At 31.4% G+C, this 25207-nt stretch overlaps 3 protein-coding genes, 1 long non-coding RNA gene and 3 other non-coding genes across 9 annotated transcripts in view; 3 read left to right on the top strand and 4 right to left on the bottom strand.

The window, feature by feature from the left end:
- Positions 1-2152: 2152 nt before the first annotated feature.
- Positions 2153-5294, top strand: LOC109148783. 3 transcript variants are annotated; one of them, XM_019296516.1, is made up of 3 exons: positions 2161-2841; positions 2875-3125; positions 4959-5294. In XM_019296516.1, exons 1-3 carry the CDS (start codon positions 2307-2309, stop codon positions 5088-5090), a joined length of 918 nt encoding a protein of 305 aa, XP_019152061.1. In that variant the 5' UTR covers positions 2161-2306; the 3' UTR covers positions 5091-5294. The 3 variants fall into 3 exon arrangements, with proteins under 3 accessions (XP_019152060.1, XP_019152061.1, XP_019152059.1); XM_019296515.1 differs by having other exon boundaries at positions 2153-3125; positions 4962-5294; XM_019296514.1 differs by having other exon boundaries at positions 2161-3125.
- Positions 5295-7409: 2115 nt separating this feature from the next.
- The window catches only part of LOC109148786, an 18147-nt gene continuing 349 nt past the window's right edge, over positions 7410-25207 (top strand). Inside the window, exons 1-2 of the long non-coding RNA XR_002048879.1 lie at positions 7410-7420; positions 22621-22627. This is a non-coding gene — a long non-coding RNA (uncharacterized LOC109148786). The remainder of the gene's footprint in view (positions 7421-22620; positions 22628-25207) is intronic.
- On the bottom strand, positions 8483-8554 carry TRNAM-CAU. Its single transcript has one exon. It is a non-coding gene; the product is annotated as a tRNA-Met (tRNA).
- Positions 11237-11808, bottom strand: LOC109148784 (molybdopterin synthase sulfur carrier subunit). The gene has a single exon (XM_019296517.1). The coding sequence runs from the start codon at positions 11793-11795 to the stop codon at positions 11478-11480; it is 318 nt and encodes a 105-aa protein (XP_019152062.1). The 5' UTR covers positions 11796-11808; the 3' UTR covers positions 11237-11477.
- Positions 17517-17589, bottom strand: TRNAA-UGC. The gene has a single exon. It is a non-coding gene; the product is annotated as a tRNA-Ala (tRNA).
- Positions 17672-17743, bottom strand: TRNAM-CAU. The gene has a single exon. It is a non-coding gene; the product is annotated as a tRNA-Met (tRNA).
- On the top strand, positions 20021-21686 carry LOC109148781 (probable LRR receptor-like serine/threonine-protein kinase At4g36180). Its single transcript, XM_019296512.1, has one exon. The coding sequence runs from the start codon at positions 20058-20060 to the stop codon at positions 21489-21491; it is 1434 nt and encodes a 477-aa protein (XP_019152057.1). The 5' UTR covers positions 20021-20057; the 3' UTR covers positions 21492-21686.

Here is a 25207-nt window from a genome sequence, read left to right as displayed (position 1 = left end):
TATTTTGATACATTTTCATATTTAGTCTGCCCGTATAGTTATATTTAATATACTACAAGTTCATTGCAAGATAGACCCGATTACAAGATATAATGATTAGTCTCAACATGTGGAGCAAGTATGTGATGTGACATTATTTATATTTGTCAGAAACGCACCAATTATGGGGAAATCAATATTTTGGTCCTTCAATTGTTTCTCAAATGTGAATGTAATAACTAGTTTTTAATTTCAACCAATTTGATCTTCGAATTGTTTAAAATTTCGTCAATTAAACCATTTCAGGGACCAAATTGACGAAATTTTAAAAATATAGAAATCACCATTTTGGTCTCTGAAAGGGTTTAATTGACGAAATTTTAAACAATTCGATGATCAAATTAGTTGAAATTGAAAACCAAAGACTACATTGACAGTGGAGAAACAATTGAAGAACTAAAATGGTGATTAACTCCACCAATTATTTTAACGATTTATTTTACTATAACCATTACAATGTTTACGTTATTTTTTACTCACGGCTCGGACACACATTAATTAATTGACGTACTAAGGCAAAAAAAAAAAAAAAAAAAAAAAGTCATACTTTTTTTTTTTTTTTCCATTTCTGTTTCTCACCCATAAGTCACCCTAATGAAATGAAGGTATGCAGCAAAAGCAATAGTATTTAATATTTTTCATGTGATATATCTTGTCAAAAAGTTTAGAATTGACAAAATAGTATTGATGAGTTTTAGTCGACAAAAGAAGGAGGTGATCGAGCTTAAATAGAAGAGATGCTTGTATGTTAATTCGCCACATATACATACGTTTATATAAGAGATGCATGCATCTATATATGGAGGGTTATGCTATGCAACCGTGTGCACCATGCATGGTGTACACAGTTGCAAAAACGACGTCGTTTTGACGTCTAATTAAAAAAAAAAAATCAGTAAAAAAAAATTAGTTTCGATTACCGTTAACGACGTTATGTTGTGCATAATTTTAACTATACATCCATAACTTCATAACTATACATTCAAAATTGCATAACTACACATCCATAACTTCATAAATATACATTCAGAATTGCATAATTACACATCCATGATCCATTAACTTCATTACTATACATTCAGAATTGTATAACTACATATCCATAACTTCATAACTATACATTCAGAATTGCATAATTACATACACATCCATAATTTCATAACTATACATTCAGAATTGCATAACTACACATCCATAACTTCATAACTATACATTCAGAATGTGAAATTATAAAATTATGAACATATGTTTACGTAACTAAAGACAATCGAAAATGATTTTTTTTTAAAGTAAAACGACGTCGTTTTTGCAACCGTGTGCACCATTCTGCACAGCATAATTTGCCTCTATATATCTCCTAATTAACTTTAGTATTCAGCACTCCATTATAAAAAGATAAGAATTACACTTGTGTGATACCGTCTTACAAATCTTAATCCATAAAACAAATCGAATATAAGATAGTTGTTTGTTAATTATGATAAAAATATTACTTATTACAGAAATTTTAACATTATACAAATTTAAAATAAATAAATTGTTACTTATAATAAATATTTATAAGTGAAATTGTGATACTATTTAAGATAATAAAATGATTTTTATTACTAATGATAAATATTGTAATACTTATAATAATTGAAATTGTGATACTTATAAAATGTAATTCTAATATAAATATTATAATACTTATATGTTCAATGTTGCTTATGAATATCAATTTGAATTAAAAATAAATTATTACTTATATTGTACTACTTATATGTGCAAATGTGATTGTAATACTTAAAAGTACGTCACCTATAAGTATAACTACATACAATTGTTATTTATTTTATTTGTGAGAAATTACATTTTTCGTCACTAAGTTATTATTATACAATAATGGTAGAATTCGTCCCTAAATGTTAATCATGGTCATTTTTTGTCCTTAAGTTATCATTGTGTTGTACTTTTGTTCATTTACTAATAAAATATTAAGAACAAAATTTATAAATTTAGTATAATTCTGAGACGAAAAATGAACACAAAAAATTACTAAAAATGTAATTTTTTTATTTTCCAAATACTGTCAAGAAAATAAATAAATAAATAAATAAATAAAACGTAATTTGGGTAGGCAGGTTGTTGATGCTTTTACAAGACCATACACCCAGGTTTCGTATCACGTTTCTTCTTCACATAGCCTACTACTTGCTTCCTTAATCTCACTTTTTTTTTTTCTTCTTTTTAATTCAAATCAACCTAAACGAAGTTGTAAAATCGCCATGGATTTTGAGGCCGCCGAGCTCCAGGACTGGGAGGTGCTCTTGCCCAACCCGGTTCGGGCTGATTCGGGTTTCGTCGCTTCAGCTGAGAACCCCAATGCTTTTGAAGAAATTGGGGCCGACTCTGAAGGTATGGTTCATGCCAATTACTTCTCCATAGATTCTGCGGAGAGGTATATGGGTACCGTTGCCGCTACTAATGGCAGCGAGGCGGGCTCAGAGGCCTCGGACAATCCCAGTTGGATTGATCCCGGGTTGGAGACTGGGTACCCGAGGAAGGACTCCGGTGAGTCTTGGCCGGACTCGGGCAGTGATCGGTCTGATGATCGGAAATTGGAGGAGTTTGAGGGGAAAGGAGAAATGGGTTTTCTCCAAAAAGAGAAAATTGGAGGGGGTTTTGATGGTATTGAGGAGATAGGAGGTGGGAACGGGAAGAACTTCTGGTCGGATTCTGGTGGGATAGAACTGGGTGGGTTGAAAATTGAGCAATTTGAAGAGAGTAAGGTGTTGGGGGTGGAAGGAGATGCAAATTCGGATGATAGGTCACAGTTTGTTGAAGAAAAAAAGCAGGAAACTGAATCGATTGAAAGCAATAATGTTGATGAAAGTGAGCCAAGAAAAGCTGAAGAAGTTAAAAGGAGTGTGGTATGGTGGAAGGTACCTTTTGAGCTTTTGAAATACTGTGTGTTCAGGGCTAGTCCTGTCTGGACTTTCTCGGTGGCTGCTGCTGTGATGGGGTTTGTTATTTTGGGTCGCAGGTTGTTTAACATGAAGAAGAAAACCAGGAACTTGGAGCTCAAAGTCACCATGGATGACAAGGTTAGTCATGGTTTGACTAGTTTCTCTTAGACCTTATCTTTCTTCATCTTTTAACTAACTCTACAATCCTTGAATTCTATTTGTGCACACTTATCAATTATATTTTTAGATTCGAGTATGCAAGTTAATGCCATATGAGGCCTCCGAGTACAGGGAATCTGCCACGTTTAGTCCTAAACTTTCAAATTAACGTCTTGCAACTTTCCAATTTTAGCCAACTAAGGTCCTTCAACTTTGAAGTTAACCATATGTAGTCTTTTAACTTTCAAATTTTAACCAATTAAGGTCATTTCAAAAGGACCACGACTAGTTAAAATTTGAAAGTTGAAGGACCATGGGTAGTTAACTTGAAAGTTTAGGACTGAACTTGGCAAAACCATTATACTCTGAAGACCCTAGATGGCATTAACTCTTTTAGATTCCTATCAACATGAAGTTATATTTACTAATCCATTTCAGTTTCAGCAGAGGTCATCAGCAATAGTGTTTGTTTTCCCCTTCCCTCAATTATGTTACCTGCATATTCTCTTGTAGGCACATGGATGCTATATTTAGTAACCCACCAAGAAACAGTCTTTCTCTGACATGTTTTTAGCTAATGTGTTTGTGTTGCTTTTTGTAGCTTTAGAGTAAAAAAACGCCATTGCATGACTTAGCTTTTTCCTTGGTTGTGAGGATTAACATAGAGGGTAGATGAATAGCTTTGTATCAAATATGTAAGCAGGAGAAAATTACCATTAAAATTATCCTGGTGTGCTCTTTCCATCATGTCTGTAGGGGTTCAGGGAATCCAATTTCACACTTACTCTAACAGGAGAAAAGTGCTAATAGACTATTGGTATTTGATACAGATATGCTTGTTGTATCTGGTTAGATATATTTCACACGAATTTGGTGCATAGTGAACATAGTATTTGGATGGCTCTTATTCTGTTATGTATTTTGCCCCTTGCCAATATTTACTTATTATATTGAAAAAAGGAAGAAAAAGAATTATATTTGTCATCACGAAAGGAGCATAGGATGTTTGTTGGCACTGTGGTTAATTGGTGAATGTGTGACACACATTTAATTGGGGTTTAGATCTCAATATTAAGCTTAACGCAAAAACTTATGTGAGACCGTCTCATGGATCTTTGTCCGTCAGACGGGTCGGGACCGTCGGGTCAAGATGAAAATGTAATATTGATCAAGAATAAAGTGTTCCCTTACTTTTAAGGGGAAGTGTAATACTTTTGATTTATAAGTATCACATTTTTCGTCAAAAGTATTACACTTTCTCCTAAGTAACAAACACTTTATTCCTGATTAGTATTTACATTTTTCAGTATAAGTATTACATTTCCATCTTGATTCGACCCGTCTCATGGATAACGATTCGTGAGGCGGTCTCACAGTAGAGTCACTCTTAGCTTAATGGTAATTTAAGCCCTTTTCCAAGTATTATATATTCCTTGGTTCAAATTCCATTTCCCCCCATCCACCATTAGATGTACCAAAAACGTTTATGCTTTTAAGTTTTAGTTGATTGAGATAGTGTGTTTTTTGACTGCACTTGCTCCAGCTTCTATTTTCTATGATCGCTGGGTTCATATTAAGTTAACTGCCCCCTTTGTCTAACGGTCTAGATTGATGAAGAGTTGAGTTATCTGCTCAGGAAATATATCACCGCTTCTTGAATGGTTAAACGCAAGAAGTCCTAAAAAAAAACACAGTATTTTTCACCGTTTGATGAGATCGGTTTAAAGATTGTATGTTTGTTGACATACAAGCAATCTGGTTAAGGAAGTAAGTCTGAGAATTTTTATTAACTACTCTACTTTGCATGGACAGAAGGTATCTCAGTTCATGAGCCGTGCTGCACGCCTTAATGAAGCATTTTCGGTTGTGAAGCGGGCCCCTGTGATCCGACCACAGTTACCAGCAGCCGGAGTTATTCCGTGGCCTGTAATGGCTTTGATATAGGAGGATGTAAATGTTGGGAAATGCTACATACACTGCCTGCAGGAATTATGATTTCATGTCTAGTCTCATCTCATATTGTATGGTAATGTTTTGTGCTTGTATAATGTGTCTACCCTATACCTATGGAGATCAACTTCAATGAAAACTTGGCAGACTTTTGTACCATTTGAAAGCTATTTACAATCTAGTGTCTTATTGTTTATTCATTGTGCATACTATTATTAGATTATCACATGCAGATCAATGTTGCAGAAAGCGTTAGGCGCTAGACGGGCGCCTAGGCAGTCGAGTAATCTGATTATATTGTCACTGAGTCGGTGACATATGTAATTGACTAGTTAGGAGTTATTAGACTGTTATAATCCCTAAACTAGTCAATTACATATGTCAGATGGTTAGTTGAGTACATGACTGGAGAAATATAAAAGAGGAGTAGCCGAGCAGGCAAAAAAAATTACTCGGCCGGCCGAGTTGGACACCAACTCAGTCGATTTAGGCGCCTAACTCGGCCAAGTCGACGCCTAATCGGGCAATTAGTCGGTCAGTCAACTAAAAGCTACCTAGGGCTTAAATCACATTTGATCTATATATATTATATAAAATAAGTTTCAATCTAAGTTATATATCTTATTTGTGTCTGTTTTGTTAAAAAAAAAATTATACATTATGCTATAAAATTTGTACTATACAAATTTTTGGACAAAAAATATCAATAAGTTTATAACTTATGTTATCTTTTCTCATTATTGTTACCATGCACATGCATACACAATATTTTTTTTTTTATTCAATGAGAGTTAATTCCATTTTTTATCTAAGATTTATAGGTGGTAATCCACTTTAAGTCCTTTTTTATCGGAACATCCACTTCTGGTTTACTGTGGCATGACCATTTTTTTTCTTTTATCCGCAAAACAGTTTAAATATCGTTATATACAATGACATCTCCGTCTTCAATTATGAATTTTTTCAAAAAGATAAACATAAAAAATGGTCAACTTACTTTGTATAAAAAAAATCAAAATGTCTTTGTATTTAACGACATTTCATCGATTTTGTTGACAGATAACTAAAAATGATGATGTCACAATAATACTAGGACCAAATGATGATATTCAAAAAAAAAAAAAAAAAAAAAAACTAAAAGTGAATTACCACATATAAATCTAGGACTAAAAATGGAATTAACTTCATTCAATGGTAATATGTATGTATACATTATATATTGTAGATTTTATAAGAAATTAAATAAATTTTTTTTTTTTTTGAAAACGAAATAAGTTTGATTTCATTTAGATTTTAATTAAATGTTACTGGAATTATATTTAGTAATTTATCAGATCTAAAATTCTTACTTTAATAATATTAATTATACCATAATTATTACTCAAATTATCAACTACACTTTTAATATAATATAAATTCTACAATTATGAATTTTGTTTTTAAAAAAATATTTTTATATTGAGTATTAATATTTGGCATATATTTTTGTACATTGTGCGTATAAACTACTAATATATATATATATATATATATATATATTATATATATATATATATATATATATATATATATAATAATTTATTAAAATAGTGGGTCAAGTTAGATTTTAGATGAATTGTATTAAGAAAAATACTATGTAGACTCCCATTTTATACTCTCAACTTTTACTCTCACACACTAAATTTTGATCTATACATTTGTATTGGAATCCACATAAATGAAAAAAATAGTTTATCAGAGTCTGTCACATTTGCAAGGGCGAAGCCACCCTTTGGGGTAGGGGGCCTTAGCCCCCACCCCCTAATTTTGGCCCCTCATATTTTTCTTTTTAATCTATTATGTATATATTAAAAACTAAATTTATTAAGTGAAAGTAAATAAATCAAATGATTCTATTGCAATATATATAATATCTATTCATTGATAATAGGGTTCAAACCTAAGACCTCTCACTTGAGAAGTCACAACTATGCCATTTGATCACAAGGCTTTTAACTCTTTATTAATTAGTTTATTTCTTTTGTCAAGATTTCAATAATGGAGGGCATTACGTATCTAATTTAATTTCATTACTCTGAAAATTTGAGGTATATATGTTTTGGTTTTATTAGTTGATTAATTAATTGATAACTTATTGTGTGTTTATTATTTATTTAGACTGTTAGGATATAAATTTGCTAGGTTAAATGATTAGTTTTGAAATTTACAAAAATTAATAATGATTGTTTATTTCGTGATATTGGTTTCCGTCTTCATCCCTTAAATTTTGAAATATATATTTAATTAATCAGTAAAATGAATATCAATTTATTATCAAAAAAGTTGTTGTTGACCAAACAATTGATAACTTTTTATTTGATAAAAGAGTGACAATGCATATTTAAATAAATGTAAATATTGTTTGAGAAAAAATTCAATTTTCGTCCATGAGTTATAGGGTAATTGTAGAATTCATTCATAATTGTTAGTCATGCTCAATTTTTGCCCCTGAGCTATAATTGTCGTCACAAATTTCATCATTTTAATAACAGGTTGTGCTCAATCTTCGTCCCTAAGCTATACTAACATTGCAAATTTCATCCCTAATGTTTTGTTAGTAAAAGAACGAAATTTGCAACATCAATTACAGAGTATATCTTAGGAACGAAAAGTGAGAACGACCAACAATTAGAGACGAATTCTACAATTACCCTATAACTTAGTGATAAAAATTATAATTTCCTTACTTTTTACTATTATATATATTTTGTGTTATGTGAAAAATTTGAAAGTAATGTTTGACAACCTTAACAATCGTACTCATATAATTTTACATTTCATATATTATTGCACATAGTATAAATAAAAATAATTATCAATAATAATCGACACAATCATGTATGGTATATATAATAATATTATATTGTTGGTACTAATGTCGACTAACATGATAAATTTAGCCCGTCTAATCCAGACTTTCTGACTCCATCCTTGCACATCAGAGAGTAAAATTAAGGGAGTAAGATTTGAGAGCACATGTAGTAGAACTCTTGTATTAAAACCCTAAATATGTATACATTATTACATTCACCAAAAATCAAGTCACAATATAAACGATTTTGGAGATGAGGGGGATCGAACCTCAATTTATTAAAATAGTTGGTCAAGTTAGATTTTAGATGAATAGTATTCTAAAACCCTAAACATGTACACATTCACCTAAAATCAGGTCACAAATTGTAAACCCACTTTGGAGATGCGGGGTATTGAACCCCGTGCATCTCGCATGCAAAGTGAGTGCTCTACCATTTGAGCTACATCCCCAACCGTGGAACACTTCTCCCCGAAAACTGAATTATCTAGTTTAATTATTGTCATGGAAGCAAAACAATTTTGGTAGCCACTCTTATCAGAGCCAGGTTTCGATCCTGGGACCTGTGGGTTATGGGCCCACCACGCTTCCGCTGCGCCACTCTGATTTGTTGGTTTTAGTTACTTATTATTTTATTTATTCATTAGTGTTGCAGCGAGGCTAAAAGCATACACCATTCTCTATTTCTCTCATCAAAGCCACCATCCTTATCGCCTAAACACAATTATGGTACTTTAATGCAAATCAGTCGTCATGCATAAATCTTTTTCTTGTGGGGTAATTAGGAACAGAGAGTGGCAACCATAGGAGAAAGACGATTTTTTTTTTTTTTTTCAAATTTAAACATAAAGTTCTCTTAACACTTGCTGTTTTATTTGTGATGTAAAATTATTGAATTATAACAAAATTGATAAATAAAAATTTTATTGAGTTAAATTGTTATTTTTCATTTCTTTAAGCTTGTTAATCCCTATCACTTTAATTACCTAGAAACTTGATTTGGGTAGGTTAGAAGCATAAGAATCTTTATGCTTTTGAACAAAAATATTTCAACATTAGAGCGATTAACTAATGCTTAGAAATGATGTTTTGGAAACTAACAAGAAACAAGAAGTTTAATCTAGAGAGCTCTAGTTGACCATAAACTATGGGTGTGTTCGGTTCCCACATGAAAATCGGAATCGGAATGTGAATCAAATACTTGGTAATAGTAATGAGTTTTGGTGAAAGTAATTTGCATGTTTGGCAGTATAGTGAAATTTGAATGATTACCAATATTGATGTTTACTTTTCGTTTGATCCAGGGTCAATAATGCTATGTGAACCAGAGGTCATGAGTTTGAGTTCTAGTGAAGACGGTATTGACTTTTGTGCTTTAATAGGTTATACAGATTTATGCAATTCATTTTGATCCAGGGTCCATAATGCTATGTGAACTCTGGTCCATGATACAAATTACCTGTGAAAAATTAAAGACCATTCAAAACTACTTTGGGTTTAAGCTCCCAAACCCTAACCCTTGGTTCATTCAACTCATATGCATGTTTTGTAGAAGCATATATCAAGAAGTGTTTTTCCATCACTATCACAGCTTGCCATTTTAGGAAAAGTAAAGAAAATTCTGAAAACTGGAAGAATCTTGAAACAAATATCAAAAACAGAAGAGCAAAGTGAAGTGTTATTAACAAACTTAACTAGCAACTGATCCTCTGATAATCAACTCTCTCAATTATATTCTCAACCATCTGTTTTGATTCCTCCATTAGCCTACAAAGCTTACAGACAAACAATTCTATATATAGTCCCCTCTCATGATAACGATCCCAAGGGATTGGAAGAGTATTCGTTCAACGTTTCCAACATCCTTCTTCTCCTCTTGTTATTCATTAAACTCCCCTCTCACGATAACGATCCCAGAGGAACTCAGGAAAATATAGTACTGCTGTCATTGCCTGAGCTGTTGTCAAATTCTTTGGCAAGTGTTTGAGCTCAGACAATTTTGCAGAAAGCTTGTCATCAAAATCATTCACAGGATGAATTTGGTGGTCAAGCACTTGGATATCAAGTTAATTTCAATTGAGTACCAGTTTTTCAGCCAAAGCAGGAACACTTACCATAGACTTGGTAATAACCGAGAGCAATGCATGAGTTGCAAAGAGCCTGGCTTCTTCTTTCCAAGAGGCATCTTTTTCATCTTCCTATGATTGAGGTGCATGATTCCTGACACATGTATCTGCGCACTACAAAATTATTTGCTGTAACCTTTTAAAGAAGCCCTTCTTCAGGAGCTAGATCAACTTTGGTTACAGCTCCCCAGTGTTCTTTCCCCTGTATCTTGTCCATTTTCTGGGACATCCTAATGTATTCAAAGACTCAGTTGCAGATAAAACATTCAAGATAATGTTGTCCTCTGGCATTATATGGGTTGATATGCACACAAATTTACCAATACAAGTCATCAGGTTGTCCCTGAACAGAAACTTGGGTGGTTCAGGAAAGCCCCATTGTAAGACCTATGGGAACTCCATTTCTCAGTGTCTAACAGGTATCTGATGGCAAATTATACCATGGACCAGGGTCTACCTTGCATTGTAGACCAGTCCAAAAATAACCTTCAGATTCTGTATCTATAGTTGACACATTCCGTACCTGTAGTTGATAGTTTTTGTACCTGTAGCTATCATATTATGTGTCAGCAATTATCAAGTCAGATTCTATATCTATAGTTGACACATTCTGTACCTGCAGTTGATAGTTTCTGTACCTATAGCTATCATATTATGTGTAAGCAATTATTAAGTCAGATTCTATATCTATAGTTGACACATTTTGTACCTGTAGTTGATAGTTTTTGTACCTATAGCTATCATATTATGTGTCAGCAATTATCAAGTTATTCGTTTACATGTACAGAAACTGTTAACTATAGGTACAGAATGTGTTAACTGAAGGTACAGAATTTTGTATCAGGATTCACAATGCATTATGAACCCTGGTCCATGGTATAACAATTGGTGTCTTATGTCCCCTTTACCTGCAATCTCATCAGCATCCTGGATAATGGCATCACAAACAGAGCTCTCTATTGTTAGCACAGCAAGTCCTATCACCTTGAATTGAGTTAGTCTCTTGTCACCTAAATTTTTATATAGCCAAAATAAATAGATAAATAAAAATGCCCTCAAAATGGTAACCATTACTCCCATGGTTATGGTTAAGCCAATGTATTAGGGCAGATATGAAGTAAGATTTAAAGCAATAATAAAATTTATTACCGAAAATAGCCAAATATTAATAATAATTCATATGATTTCATCAGCTCAACGTTGGCGATATTACAGATGGAGATAGGGAAAAGAGAAATATTATACTGTCAAGAAACAACATACATATCAACTGCATGGTCGAGTTTTGTTGCAGATGGCACTTATTATAATTGTAGCAATCTGTATGATTGATGCTACCAAAATGTGTAACTTCCAGAGCCTTCATTACAAACATTTACAATATATAGGGGGGGCTTGGAATGTCTAACCTCCACTTATAGGAGGGATAATGGCGAGCTCATCTCTATCTTTGACGACTGTAGATTCCGGGGTGTACTCCAAGTTCAAGGCAAGGACCATGCATTTGCGTATCTCTTGCAATCCCGGAAACTTGGCAATAACCTTATCTAAGCAATCTTGGGCGGTACTGCCAGATAAAACTTCCAGAGGCATATCGTCCAAGCCTGTAAGGTCTCTAGCACGAGCAAAGAACAGAACTTTTATCTGAATATATGTACTCTCTTTTACTTGCTGCATGCTGTCTGCATTTTTCACCTCATCTTTGTGGTCCATGGCATCCATTAGAGATAATAAGCTGCATGGCACAGTGCACAGTAGTAGTAAATATATTGTCGAAATATCATCATCTTTACTCAATATTTTGAGAAATTAAACACATTAAAGTCTAGACACAATGCCTATATTTGCTGTAAATTTATCCAAACAAGATACAAGAAAAATGCAGAGTGACATTCATATATTTATGCATCTCATGGTATAATAAAGTAGGTTAGAACCATAGTAGTACGAGTAGTGTAAACTAATTTACAGGTTAAACTGCGCAATAAGAGTGGGAATAATTATACTTGGCAAGAAGAGGTGTGTCCAATAAGGGAAGCAAATGAAGCCAAAAGTGCTCCAAAACTAAACTTCTTATGCACAAAACAACTACAGGTCAATTGACCTCAGACCAAAATTTAAAAAGAAAAGGCCCAAGAGAAAATTAGAACATTCTTAAAGTTGAGTTGTAGAGAACAAAAGTAAACCTTAGAGTTGCCAACTTCATTCATGCTATCATACTGGAACTTATTTGGAGAAATTCACAAATGCATTGTAAAGCAATATAATTGAAGGTATCTACATTTACTAAGAATACAGCACACAACATAACAAAGAAGATCTATTATTTAGTTTCAATTTCTTACAAGGAGAAACTTTGTTACGCATAAATGATAATGGCTTAAAAAGGAAGAGGCCTCAGCAGAAATGTGTGTAACTAATATCTTAATCATATATGTTGTATAACATGCATTTTCAGTAACATGGAAGTGAATAGAACTTCATACTCTAATCAAATTTCTATAATTCTATTGTTACTTTTCTACAAAAGCATGTCAGGTTGTGAATCCAAACTTCTCACTAGCTTAGATCTCCAAGCAAGTTATCTCCAGAATACAAACTTATAATACACATTCAAATTCTTTACCAAAGGCTATGCTTAACAATCATTCTCTTACACAACATTCAAAATAAGCAGCCCGGAGTCAAATACTCAAAGTATCAAACAAATAGGTTACAAAAGTGGTAAAAAAATCACAGATTACCATTAAAAGAAGTCAGTTATAATGATGACTAACTCACATCTTTCAATTATAAAGAGTAACAAAACAGCTTATTACACATTTTAATCCAAGTCAGTAACAAGTTCTAACCTAATCACTCAATCTATATGGTTGATTACACAATATTACTATTGGAAAATTCTACTCATTCAGATACATTCAACATATACGCAAGTATATGAAAAATACAGATGTGAACATTATGAGTAATCTTAGAATTCCAGTAAAACTTCAAAGGCTTATTCCTCATTCTCTCTCGACAAGGATTTCAAACAAACACTTGGACTACAATAAAGAATGTCAATCGAAAAGTTGTGAACCCCAGACCCAAGATTGAATTTTGACTACAAATCAACAGACATGGGAAAGAATGAAGAAGAATATAATCAAGGCAACCGAGAAGGTGATACTATTCTCCTGAAAAGCTACAAATTCAAAGAAAATTTAAACTTGTTGTTCGAAGTGGAGAGAAAAGAGAAAAGGAAAATGATGTTACCAGAACTTGTGGCCGCTGACCGCCTTCTATCTCCGATGGATTGAAATCGAGAGGACTGAAGAGAAGTGATCGATGGAAGAAGCAGACTGTTAGAATATTAGGTACAACCAGAATCGTATGTTCATTTTTTATTCATACAATTTACTGATTTAGGGTGTCTTTGGTCAATGGGGGTTTACAAATTAGAAATTACAATCAAAATCATAGTTATTTGAAAAATGATATTTGATTATCCCTTCAATTAAAATCTTATTCCTTAGTTAAAAACTGTATCATTCTATCTTATATTTATAACTAGTCTTTTACGCACATTGCGCGATTGGGATAATGTCCAATTTTTTTTAAAAAAATAAGTACTTTAAAGTATATCAAGACAAAATTATATTGGAATTGTTCATGCATAGATAATTGAATGTTGAATTTGCATATTTAAATAAGTAATTCTAAGTTTACAAATGCAAGATAATATAGTCAAGATTGATTATAATTGTCAATAAAATAATTGTATATGTATGGTTGAAGTCAAATATGGGACATAAGGGAGAGCAAATAAAATTAGGGTATAAAATATTAAAATTAAATATATACTAATATTGAAGAGCTAACTGCTGATTGCCAAATAAGGACATTGCGAGTTAGTTTTCCACTTCAATTTATTGTGTGATTTGAATACTCTTTTGTCAATAAATCCCCCAAGTAGTTAATATGATTGGCTTAATTATATATTTTTTATTTTTTTAAAACAATTATTATTATTATTAAATATATATATATACCCTTAGGTCATTTTACATGTTAATCTAAACGGCTAATTTTTCAAATATCTTTTTACCCACCGTTGATATAATTCGCTGGTCAAATCCGCTAATATAATCCACTAACGCTAACAGCTAACTGCTAATTGTCAAACAAGGACATTGCAAGGTGGGCACGGTTCCAAATCCATATTTTTTATATTGTAGATTCATAATTTCTATATTGTAGATCCATAATTTCTATACTTTAGATTCATAATTTCTAAACCGTAGATTCAAAATTTAAATACAGTAGATTCATAATTTCTATACAGTAGATTCATAATTTCTATACTGCAGATTCATAATATATGTACTGTAGATTCATAATTTCTGTACTGTAAATTCATAATTTCTAAACTGTATAGTTATCAATTATGAACATATAGTTCTCTAATCTGTGAAAACAGAGTTCAACAATTGGAATCTAAAGTATAAATTTTATAAATCTACAGTATAGAAAATATGGATATACAATATAGAAATTATGAATCTACAGTATAGAAATTATGGATATGGAACCGTGCCCACCTTGCAAGGTGGGCACGTGCTCACAGCATAATTAGTCGATTTGTGGTTAGAGTTCTATTAAGACTTTAATATTAGAATTAGATTAGATTAATGTTGTAGTTATAATTCTATATTAGACTTTAATATTAGAATTAGACTAACGGTGAACAGTACTTAATGGAAAAGTTAACGGATCGAATAATTATATAATTAAGGATAAATTAGGAAATCTCGAGGAAAAATAAAAATCTGAACAATCTGAACTATTCATTTGTTTTGGTCATTTTTTCTACCCAATGTTTATAATTAAATAAATATTTGAAAGTATATCAATGCAAGATTATATATGAGAAGTTCAACATAAGTAATTTAATGTCTAATTTGTTTATTTAAATATGTACTTTACAGTATATGAATACAATGTAATATAGGAGATTCATTATAATTATTACTAAAAAAATTTAAAATAGTAACCAAGTATTTTTGTCGCAAAGGGTTCTAATATATATATATATATATATATATATATATATATATATATATATATATATATATATATAATAAATGTGAATATATAAAAGATCAATGAATGACTCAACAGTACCAGTCCTTTAGGTGATTTGCTCAGTGTTCATTTAGTTCAACCATTATTGTTGAATAAATTATTATGGATAAAGAAGTTCCTAATTTAAGGAATTTAGATGTAGTAAAAATTTAAAATTTTTAATTATAATGTAACCCAAAGATATTGGACGATTGGTAAATATGATGTAACCCAAAGATCAAAATGCTAAACAAAGTGTTTTAGTTATTCAACAGTTTGAAGCAATAATTTGTTCCGAACCACTAAAAATACAAGCATTTCAATTTACAATATTTTCACTTAGCGTTTTTAGAATGATTTTTCCAAAACACATCTATATTTTTAAAAAAATTATTATTAAAACAATTATTATTATTATTATTATTATTATTATTATTATTATTATTATTATTATTATTATTATTATTATACCCTTAGGTCATTTTAAATGTTAATTTTAAAAGTTAATTTTTTCAAATATCTTTTTACCAACTGTTGATATAATTCGCTAGTCAAATTCGCTAATATAATCCGCTAACGCTAACTGCTGATTGTCAAACAAGGATATTGCGAGATAGTTTCTCACTTCAATTTGTTGTGTGATTTGAGTACTCTCTTTGTCAACAAATCTCTCAAGTAGTTAATATGATTGGCTTTATTAATTTAATTTTTTAAAAAATTTTCATGGTATTAATAAAATACTTGGTAAATAAATATATATATCATTATTTTGTATTATAACTTTGATATTTAATTAAAAAATAGTGCACAAAAAAAATGATAATAAACAATGTAGTGAATATAATCAATTGATGAATTTGAATGTGAAGAAATTTTACATTAGAGAAAAATAAAGACAATATACTAATGAAATTATTTCTCTTAATTAATTTATTGATAATGAATAATTTTTTTTTTTTAATAAAGACATTGTAGAAACAATGTAGCGAATATAATCAATTGATGAATTTGAATTTTGAATATAAAGAATTTTTATATTGGAGAAAAATAAAGACAATATAAGTAATGAAATTATTTCTCTAATTTAATTTATTGATAATGAATAATTTTTTTTTGAATAAAGGCATTGTAGACACATAATTCTAAATTAAAGAAATGCATATGTATTATTTTTTGTTGTAGCTACTAAATTATTATTTTTAACTTAATAAGAGTAAAATAGAGTACTAATTATGTCAACTTTGATTGGAATGTGGTTCGAACCTAAGACCTTTCTTATTTAAATCAATGAGTAAGTTAATGATGAACTAACAGAAATTAACGGAAAAGATAATATTTAACGGAAAAGTTAACGGATAATCATATTCATTAAGGATAAATTAGTAAATCTCAAGGAAAAATTAAAATCTGATCAATCTGAGCCATTAATTTGATTAAAAAATTTGACCGCCATTTTCTCTATCCATTATAGGTGGGCTCTTATTAATATAGTAGATTTTGTTTTTGAGTTTGGATTAGTGCTTTTAAATTTTTGTTTTGATTTTTTTTTTTTTCATATTGGTGCTTTGGATGTTATTATATTATTATGAAGATCAATTGCATTAATTTTTGTTTTTTGTATTTTTAAAACTTTTATTCATATTATAGGGTTATACATAAACAAATATCAATATTGATAATCATTACAATTCCACCCTACTACCAAAAGTGTAAAATACTTTTATCATTACTATTATCAAGTATTTGATTCTTATTCCGATTTTGATTCTCATGTGTGAATATAATATGAATTGGACAATTATGAATTAAAAAAAATTATATACTATTATTTTAAAAAAAATTTTAATATTGAGTATTAATATTTGACATACATTTTTGTACATCGCGCATGTAAACTACTCCCTCTATTCATTTGAAGTGTCATACTTACTATTCATTGGTCAAATTAACATTTTCTTTGTATATTTTCTTTAATATTTTTTTACTTATTTTTAAATTTGACTATTTGTTTTTAATAGTACTTTTAGTGTAATTTCTAAATATTTAAATTTTGTATACTAATACTAAACTTATATTATAAAACATTTGATTAAAATAAGTTAAGTCAAATCTTGTTAATCGAACTAGACACATAAAATGGGACGGTAGAAATACTATTTTATATATATTAAAATAGAGGGTCAAGTACTCAAGTTTGATTTTAGATGGATAGTATTAAAACCGTAAAATATGTATACATTCACCAAAAATCAAGAATAGTCACAATATAAACTATTTTGGAGATGCGGGAAACCCTAAAATATACATTCACAAAAAATAAAAAATACTCACAAGATTTGGAGATGCGGGGGATCGAACCCCGTGCCTCTCGCATGCAAAGCGAGCGCTCTACCATTTGAGCTACATCCCCAACGTTGCCAATTTCTCCCCGAAATATATATTATATGTTTCACTTATTGTCATGGGAAGCAAAAGAATTTTGGAAGCTACTCTATCAGAGCCAGGTTTCGATCCTGGGACCTGTGGGTTATGGGCCCACCACGCTTCCGCTGCGCCACTCTGATTTGTTGATATTGGTTACTTATTAATGTATTTATCATTTAATTTTTCAGCGAGGCTAAAAGCATACACCATTCCCTCATCATTCATCAAAGCCACCAATCCCATCATCCTTATCGCCAAAACACAACAACGCTACTTTAGTGCATCTCACTCGTCTTACATAAATCTTATTCTTGTTAAATAATTAGGAACATATAGATTGAAAAGGTGAAAACCATAGGAAACCAATTTTACTTTTATTTTTTTTAAAATTAACTTTCATCGAGTTTTAATTGAAAGTTCTCCCAACATTTATTGTACTATTTACGAGGTAAAGATATAAACTTATTGAATTCTAACAAAATTGGTAAATAAGAATTTTTTTTGAGTTGAATAATTGTTTTTAATTTTTTTTTTTGAAGCTTGTTAATCCCCATATCTTAAATTATCTGTATCCAAAGAACTTGATTTGGGTGGGTTTAGAAGCATAAGAATCTTTATGATTTTTAATAAAAATGCTTCAAACGTTAGGGCGATTAACTAATGTTAAGAAATGATTTTTTGGAAGCTAACAAGAAACAAGAAGAATTTAAAGCAACCGTGTTGTCACCTAAACCTATTGTTGTCAGGGACTAATCTCTCTAAATCTAAGCATCACCATTAACTTAGCAAAAGTTTTATGTCTCATAGTCGTCTCAAATATGATTAAGATTAATAAATAAAATAAAAAAACACAAATTTGAGCTCAAAAAACTATCTCAAACTTGGTCTCAATCTAACAAAGAAATAAATAAAATGTACACATAGATGAAAATGGTGTTGTGTGTAGTGGTCAATGGACAAATGAGTATGGAGGTGCTGCTATTGCAAATGAGGAAACTACATTATCAAGAGTGCTACAACAACCCTACATATACATAGGACAACACATCATCCATAAATTAAACTACCTATTCAATGGGTTACTAGGAGATGATGGACTAATTGGTTTGATTATACAATTTTACCCTATTTGAAAGATCAATTGTAACTTTTATTTTTAATTCAGTAATTCAATTTCACTTTTAAGTATTGTTGGTTTTAGGGTTTTTGGGCTCAGGGAGGTCCAACACAACCTTGGTTGGTGGATACACCTTTCAATAAAGCTACTAAAAATAGAATGAAGTAAGCAGTGGTAGTGAACGTGTTTCTTTATTCTCTAGGCATGGACTCGCCCCGTTTACAAGGGTGGAGGGGCCTTTATATAGTAGGCCCTCCTTCCGCCGAGTTAATGTACATTAAAGACTGCTTTCAAGGCTAATTACACCTTAGGGCCGTTGGGTGCCGTTACCGGGCCGGCCAACGGCTCCTTGGGCTTCCCTAACGGTTCGCTTGGTCGAGCCCCTTGAATGCTAGCTGCGATGAATGCTTCTCAACGGCTCTAAGCCGAGTCTTCTCTTCAGCCTGGGCTTGGGCCGACTCTTGGACTCGGCCCAGGCTTCTGTTGGGCCTTATTACTGACCCATATTCTCACTTTCTGGGCCGCTACCTACCCGTTCTGGACTCTTCTCCATTCTGGGCCTCTTCTCTGGGGCTCGCCTTCTTGAGCCAGGGTCCTCACCCCATCAAGTATAATTCAGCAACTTAGTTGGCTTTTAAAAAAAATTATAATCATAAGCACGTGGATATGAAGAATTTGCTTAAAATTTTATTACCTATTATTGTATAAAAAATGTTATTATACTATATCGTTGTAGGGTATCTTACAATTTAACAATTTAGTTATGTCATTGATTATTTACTTGTCTCAAATCCTCACCATTTCAATCCTATCAAAAAATAAAAAAGAAATCATGTGCCATAAATTATAGTAAAATCTTAACCGTATGCCTGATTAAACTTTATAACAAAAATGATGAAATATCAAAATCGTAATGTCCGTACTGTTTAGATATTAAATTATATTTATCAAATTTACAATGATAACTATAGAAACTCTTAATTATTGAAGGATATTTACAATGATAGATAGCTATAGGAAGTCTAATAATTGAAGAATATAATATCTAAGCTTGAAGTTTGCATTATAGATTCAAATAGTCAAAATCATATATAGACGCGTATAGTAGCTAGTAGAGCAGTCAATTGTGCACGGCTTCTAGTTCTAGTCAAAAGATAACAAGTTTAGCTATATCTGATCTTCTGCAGCCTTATTTCCACTTCATCCAATATCACATCTTGCTGTCTACCACCAAAAACAGCTCACTCGACCCTCCCATTTGCCCTTTTTTTTTTTTGCCTATAAAATAATAACCAAAGCTTAAGCAATTCCTTATTACATCCCATAACACCTTAACAATGCATCCTCCCACTGCTCTTCTGCTCTCTCTTACTGTCCTCTCCTCTCTCTGCCTTGCAGCCATGGCAGCATCGTGCCACCCCGATGATGAAGCCGGGCTGCTCGGGTTCAAGTCGGGTATAACTAGTGATCCGTCTGGGTTTCTTTCTTCGTGGGTACCCGCAACCAATTGTTGTGAATGGTCAGGTGTACAATGTGGAACGAAAAACAGGGTTACTTTTTTGGGCTTTTATGGACAAGAAGAGTTCAATAGAACCTTTAAAGGTACTATCTCTCCATCACTTGCCAAACTCAAGTACTTAGATAGCATTTTACTTCAATATTTAAAAGGGTTAACAGGTCCTTTTCCAAATTTTCTTTTCGAGCTTCCAAGAATCAAAACTATATTTATAGTGGACAACAAGTTATCAGGTAGAATACCCGAAACCATTGGAAAACTAACCCAAGTACTTTCACTAAGTTTTGAGGGGAACCGGTTCACCGGTCCAATACCGAGTTCAGTGGGCAAGTTGACTCAGTTGACTGAGCTTAAATTTGGTGGCAACCTCCTCACCGGCACCATTCCGGACAGTATCCGACAGCTCAAGAAACTCACATATTTGAGCCTGGAAAAGAACAGACTCTCCGGCAACTTGCCGGACTTCTTCGACTCTTTCCCGGAGCTCATAAGACTCGAACTGTCGTACAACAGATTCTCCGGCAAAATCCCAAGCAGCATTTCGCGTCTGTCACCCCAGCTACAGTTTCTGGAGCTCGGGCACAACAACTTAAGAGGGAAAATCCCAGATTTTCTTGGAACTTTTCAGGCAATAGAAACCCTAGATCTTTCCTGGAATCGTTTCTCCGGCGTCGTGCCGAAATCTTTCTTGAATTTGACGACACTGGATGAACTCGACCTTTCTCACAACTCCCTGGAGGACCCGTTTCCAGAAATGAACGTGGGACACGCCCAGACACTGGACTTGTCGTACAACAACTTCCACCTTAAGGATATTCCGAGATTTGTTACCTCGTCTCCAAATATGTTTACCTTAAGGCTAGTAAAATGCGGGCTCAAGATTAACCTTGATGATTGGAAGCCGCATGAGTATTTGTTCTTCAATTATATCGATCTGTCTGAGAATGATATAACAGGGAGTCCGGTGGGGTTGCTGAACAGGACGGATAATTTGCGGGGGTTTTATGCGTCTGGGAATAAGTTGAAGTTCGATTTGGAGAAATTGAGGATTAATGTGCCGGAATTGAATGAGTTGGACCTTTCTAGGAACATGGTGTTTGGAAAAGTTCCTAAGGCCATTGGCAAGCTTCAGAAGGTGAATCTCAGCCATAATCGGCTGTGTGGTAAGCTTCCGCGGACGAATTTCTCGGCCAGTGCGTTCGCCGGAAATGCTTGCCTCTGTGGTGCTCCGTTGCCGCCATGCAAAGCCGCTTGAGCTTCAGTATTTTCTTGAAAAAAAATTTCTTGAAATTTTTGTTAAATAAAGGCTTTAGCTGCCACCTCTTTCTAATTCTGTTATATGTTAAACTAAACTCATGAACAAGAGTACTAGGAAATCAATCCAACCGTACTAGCTCAATTGATTCTTGAGTGTTAAATTATAGACAATAAAATCAATTATATAAACTCATTAGATTTATTTATTATGTAGAAATTATGAATTTCTAGTCGCACAAGAAAAAAAAATGTGTAACATTGTGACTAGTGGTTAGTGGGGCTTGTTTAAGGTGGTCACAACTATGAGTACCTAATTTATGAAGGGTCACAGGATAAATAATACGTGGGTATATCCTTCACCGTCAAACTTGATTTTTCACATTGATTCTATCTATGCATCACCCATTATTGCATTGGGAAGTATATTTTTCACATTCCTACACATGCGAGGAAATATGCAAATGATTATGGTCATTTGGACAAATCAGGACAAAAGTGAAGCAAAATGACATGAAGTTGCATTTTCCACTCAACATGTCGACGTCTTATTATTTTGACCATATCTCAATGTAAAAATGCCCAAATAAAGTGATTTTTGGGCCATTGAAAAGACAACTCAATTGGCTACAGCTTTCATGGAGATCATCAAGCCCAATTATAATGTTTTGAATGTGAAAATACACGTGTAAGTGCACGATTTTGCCATAGGCCATGCCAATAATCAAGGCAGTGAGCACCCCATTTTGGGCTGATTTTGGCACGACCGTGCTTTTGACCATGCCACCCTGCTCGATCTGTTTGTATTTAAGTTCGTTTTCACTTATTTCTAGTCAATTTTGACTCATGGTTGAGCCCTAATTATTTTCTATCATTTCTTTTCATATTTTTGAATTAGATTAGGCTTAGATTTATGTTCCTAGCTAAACATTTTAATTGGAAGCTTGTATTGAAGCATTTACACTTAGATTTTAAGAATTTGATATCTGTTTTAAATAGTAATAGGCGCGAAAGATGTGAATTGACGGAAATACTCCCAATATTAACGCCCAGTTAACGTAAAAGGTAACGGAGGACCAATTTGTGGTACTTTTTAAAAGTCAAGGGACCACATTGGGTGCAACGGAAAGTTGAAATGTAAAATTGAGAATGAGAGATAGTCGAGGAACCATTTTGAGAAAAAACTCTTTGATTTTAATACTTAATTTTATATTTTTATATTTAAAAGGTAACTCCCGGATGGAAATTGCACCAATATCATTGGGTAAACCTATAGCTTTATTATTATTGTTATAAATTTTTTTTTAAACTTAGATGATTCTAGTTTCGCCAGCCAAATAATCTTTCTCCCAAAAGGTTGAATTCTCAATCCTAAGAGCCCCCACACTCGGACTCGGGACTGGGTTCCAAGCTTAACTGGTCGTGGCCAGGTTGAGCACGGGGCTCAACCTTGGGGCCCCGGATCCGCTCTACACCTTCTTACTCCTTCTTGTCGGGTCAATTTGCTCCGATTATAATATATTCATCACTACTGTTCAATTTGGTTTAAAAGGCTAGGCTAGTATATAACAGAGTTAATTTTAACGGTGCTCCCTTGTTTTTTGTTGTAATTCTAAATTTACTATCAAACTATCATTTTTGTTATTTAACATCTCAAACTATCATATTTTGGATACTTTTGGTCCTTTCGATGACTTTTCTAGTGAAATCCTCACTATTTTAGGCAATGGTAATTTCATTAATTCAATTTTTTTTTTTTAATTTTCCCAATGAGCTAATTCTAGCGGAGGTCTTTTATCTTTGGCAACATTTCTAAATTTCGACCCAGAGAGTAATATTTGCCATTTAACAACCGAAACTATTATATTTTGGACACTTTTGATTATTTCCATGACTTTTTCTACTGAAACTCTATTTTAGGAGATGACAAAGAAGAGACTTATTATTATTATTATTATTATTATTATTATTATTATTATTATTATTATTATTATTATTATTATTATTATTATTATTATTATTATTTTGTTGCTCTACAACTATAGTAGAATGCGTATATATACAATAATATCCAAATATAGACAATAATATACTAAAAAACGAGCGAACAAAAATAAAAAATATTAACAACTTTTTATAGACGAAGACTCGATCAATGATGAAGAAATTGCGGCTCCAATTCGCAACAGGGATGCCCCACAAAAATACGAAACAAAATTAAGAAAAATTGAAAAATAACAAAAAAATAACAAAAAACAAAGAGACACTGGTACCCCTTTTAAAAACAAAGATCAATCATTGTGATCTTATGAAATAAAATCTAAGACATCTAAATAAAAATGAACACACAAGATTAGTCCACAGTTCTCACTTAGACTAGTTCTCATTTGATATATATATATATATATATATATATATATATATATATATATATATATATATATATATATATATATATATAAGTTTCAATCTAAGTTATATATTTGATTTATATCTTTTTTTTTTTTACAAATTATGCTATAAGAGTTGTACTATACAAAATTTTGGACAAAAATATTCATATTGTTATAACTTATGTTATATTTTTTTTATTATTATTACCATGCACATGTATACACAATATTTTTTTCTTATATTATTCAATAGTAATAATATATGTATACATTATATATTGGAGTTTATAAGAAATAAGTTTGATTGTGTTTAGATTTTAATTAAATGTTACCATAATCATATTTAGTAATTTATCTTATCTAGAATTCTTACTTTAATAATTATTAATTATACTTATATAATATAAATTTTACAATTATGATTTTTTTTAAAAAAAAAAAATTATATACTATTAGTTTAAAAAATATTTTAATATTGCATATTAATATTTGACATATAATTTTGTACATTGCGCATATAAACTACTAATAAGAATATAAATTTATTAAAATAATGGGTCAAATTAGATTTTAGATGAATTTTAGTAAAACCCTAAATATGTATAGTACATTAACCAAAAATCAAGTCACAATATAAACGATTTTGGAGATGCAGGGCTTGAATTCCAATTTATTAAAATATTGGGTCAAGTTAGATTTTAAATGAATTGTATTAAAACCCTAAATATGAATCAAATCACATCACTATATAAAAAATTATTAAAAAAATACTAAAATCAAAATAATATAAACCATTCATTTTATCAAATAATACAATTGACATTTTTTTTTTGTTCCAGTTAAGGGCTTAACATTATTGGATCTTATTAAAATTGTAGATTCAAACAATATGAATACTAACTAAGATAATTATATTAATAAATTAAAAAAAAAGATATAAATTTAAATTTTGTATGAGTAATATTTAAACTCTAATTTGACAAAATTCTCAAAGTTAAGATGAGCATATATGGTCAAAGATTACTATATCAACCGTTAGATTCCCATTTGTAATCAAAATTCTTCTTTGCCTCCCTCCCACACACATGATAAGTGTAAATTTTGAAAACTTAACTCACATATACTTTTTGGGTTGTCATTGTAAATACTTACTATTTCTATCTTATAAATAAATTAAAACTAATGAAGTATAAACTAAATGCACAAAAGAAAACTCATTTTTTTAAATAAAATATAAAATATCGTAAATACTTTTTTAGAATAACTAAATCATTTATTTTTTAAAGGAAAATAAATGTTATACTGTATAAAAATTCTTAATAAA

The sequence above is a fragment of the Ipomoea nil genome, unplaced genomic scaffold (genome assembly GCF_001879475.1).
Source record: "Ipomoea nil cultivar Tokyo-kokei standard unplaced genomic scaffold, Asagao_1.1 scaffold2144, whole genome shotgun sequence".
Taxonomy (NCBI): Eukaryota; Viridiplantae; Streptophyta; class Magnoliopsida; order Solanales; family Convolvulaceae; genus Ipomoea; species Ipomoea nil.
Note: the sequence above shows the minus strand (reverse complement) of the source record. Positions and strands in the feature narration are given on the sequence as shown.

Coding starts and splice junctions, on each gene's coding strand:
- LOC109148783 (XM_019296514.1), top strand. CDS start 2,307: ATGGATTTTGAGGCCGCCGAGCTCCAGGACTGGGAGGTGCTCTTGCCC. Junction 3,126..4,958: donor AAGTCACCATGGATGACAAG/GTTAGTCATGGT, acceptor TTGCATGGACAG/AAGGTATCTCAGTTCATGAG.
- LOC109148784 (XM_019296517.1), bottom strand. CDS start 11,795: ATGGATGCCATGGACCACAAAGATGAGGTGAAAAATGCAGACAGCATG.
- LOC109148781 (XM_019296512.1), top strand. CDS start 20,058: ATGCATCCTCCCACTGCTCTTCTGCTCTCTCTTACTGTCCTCTCCTCT.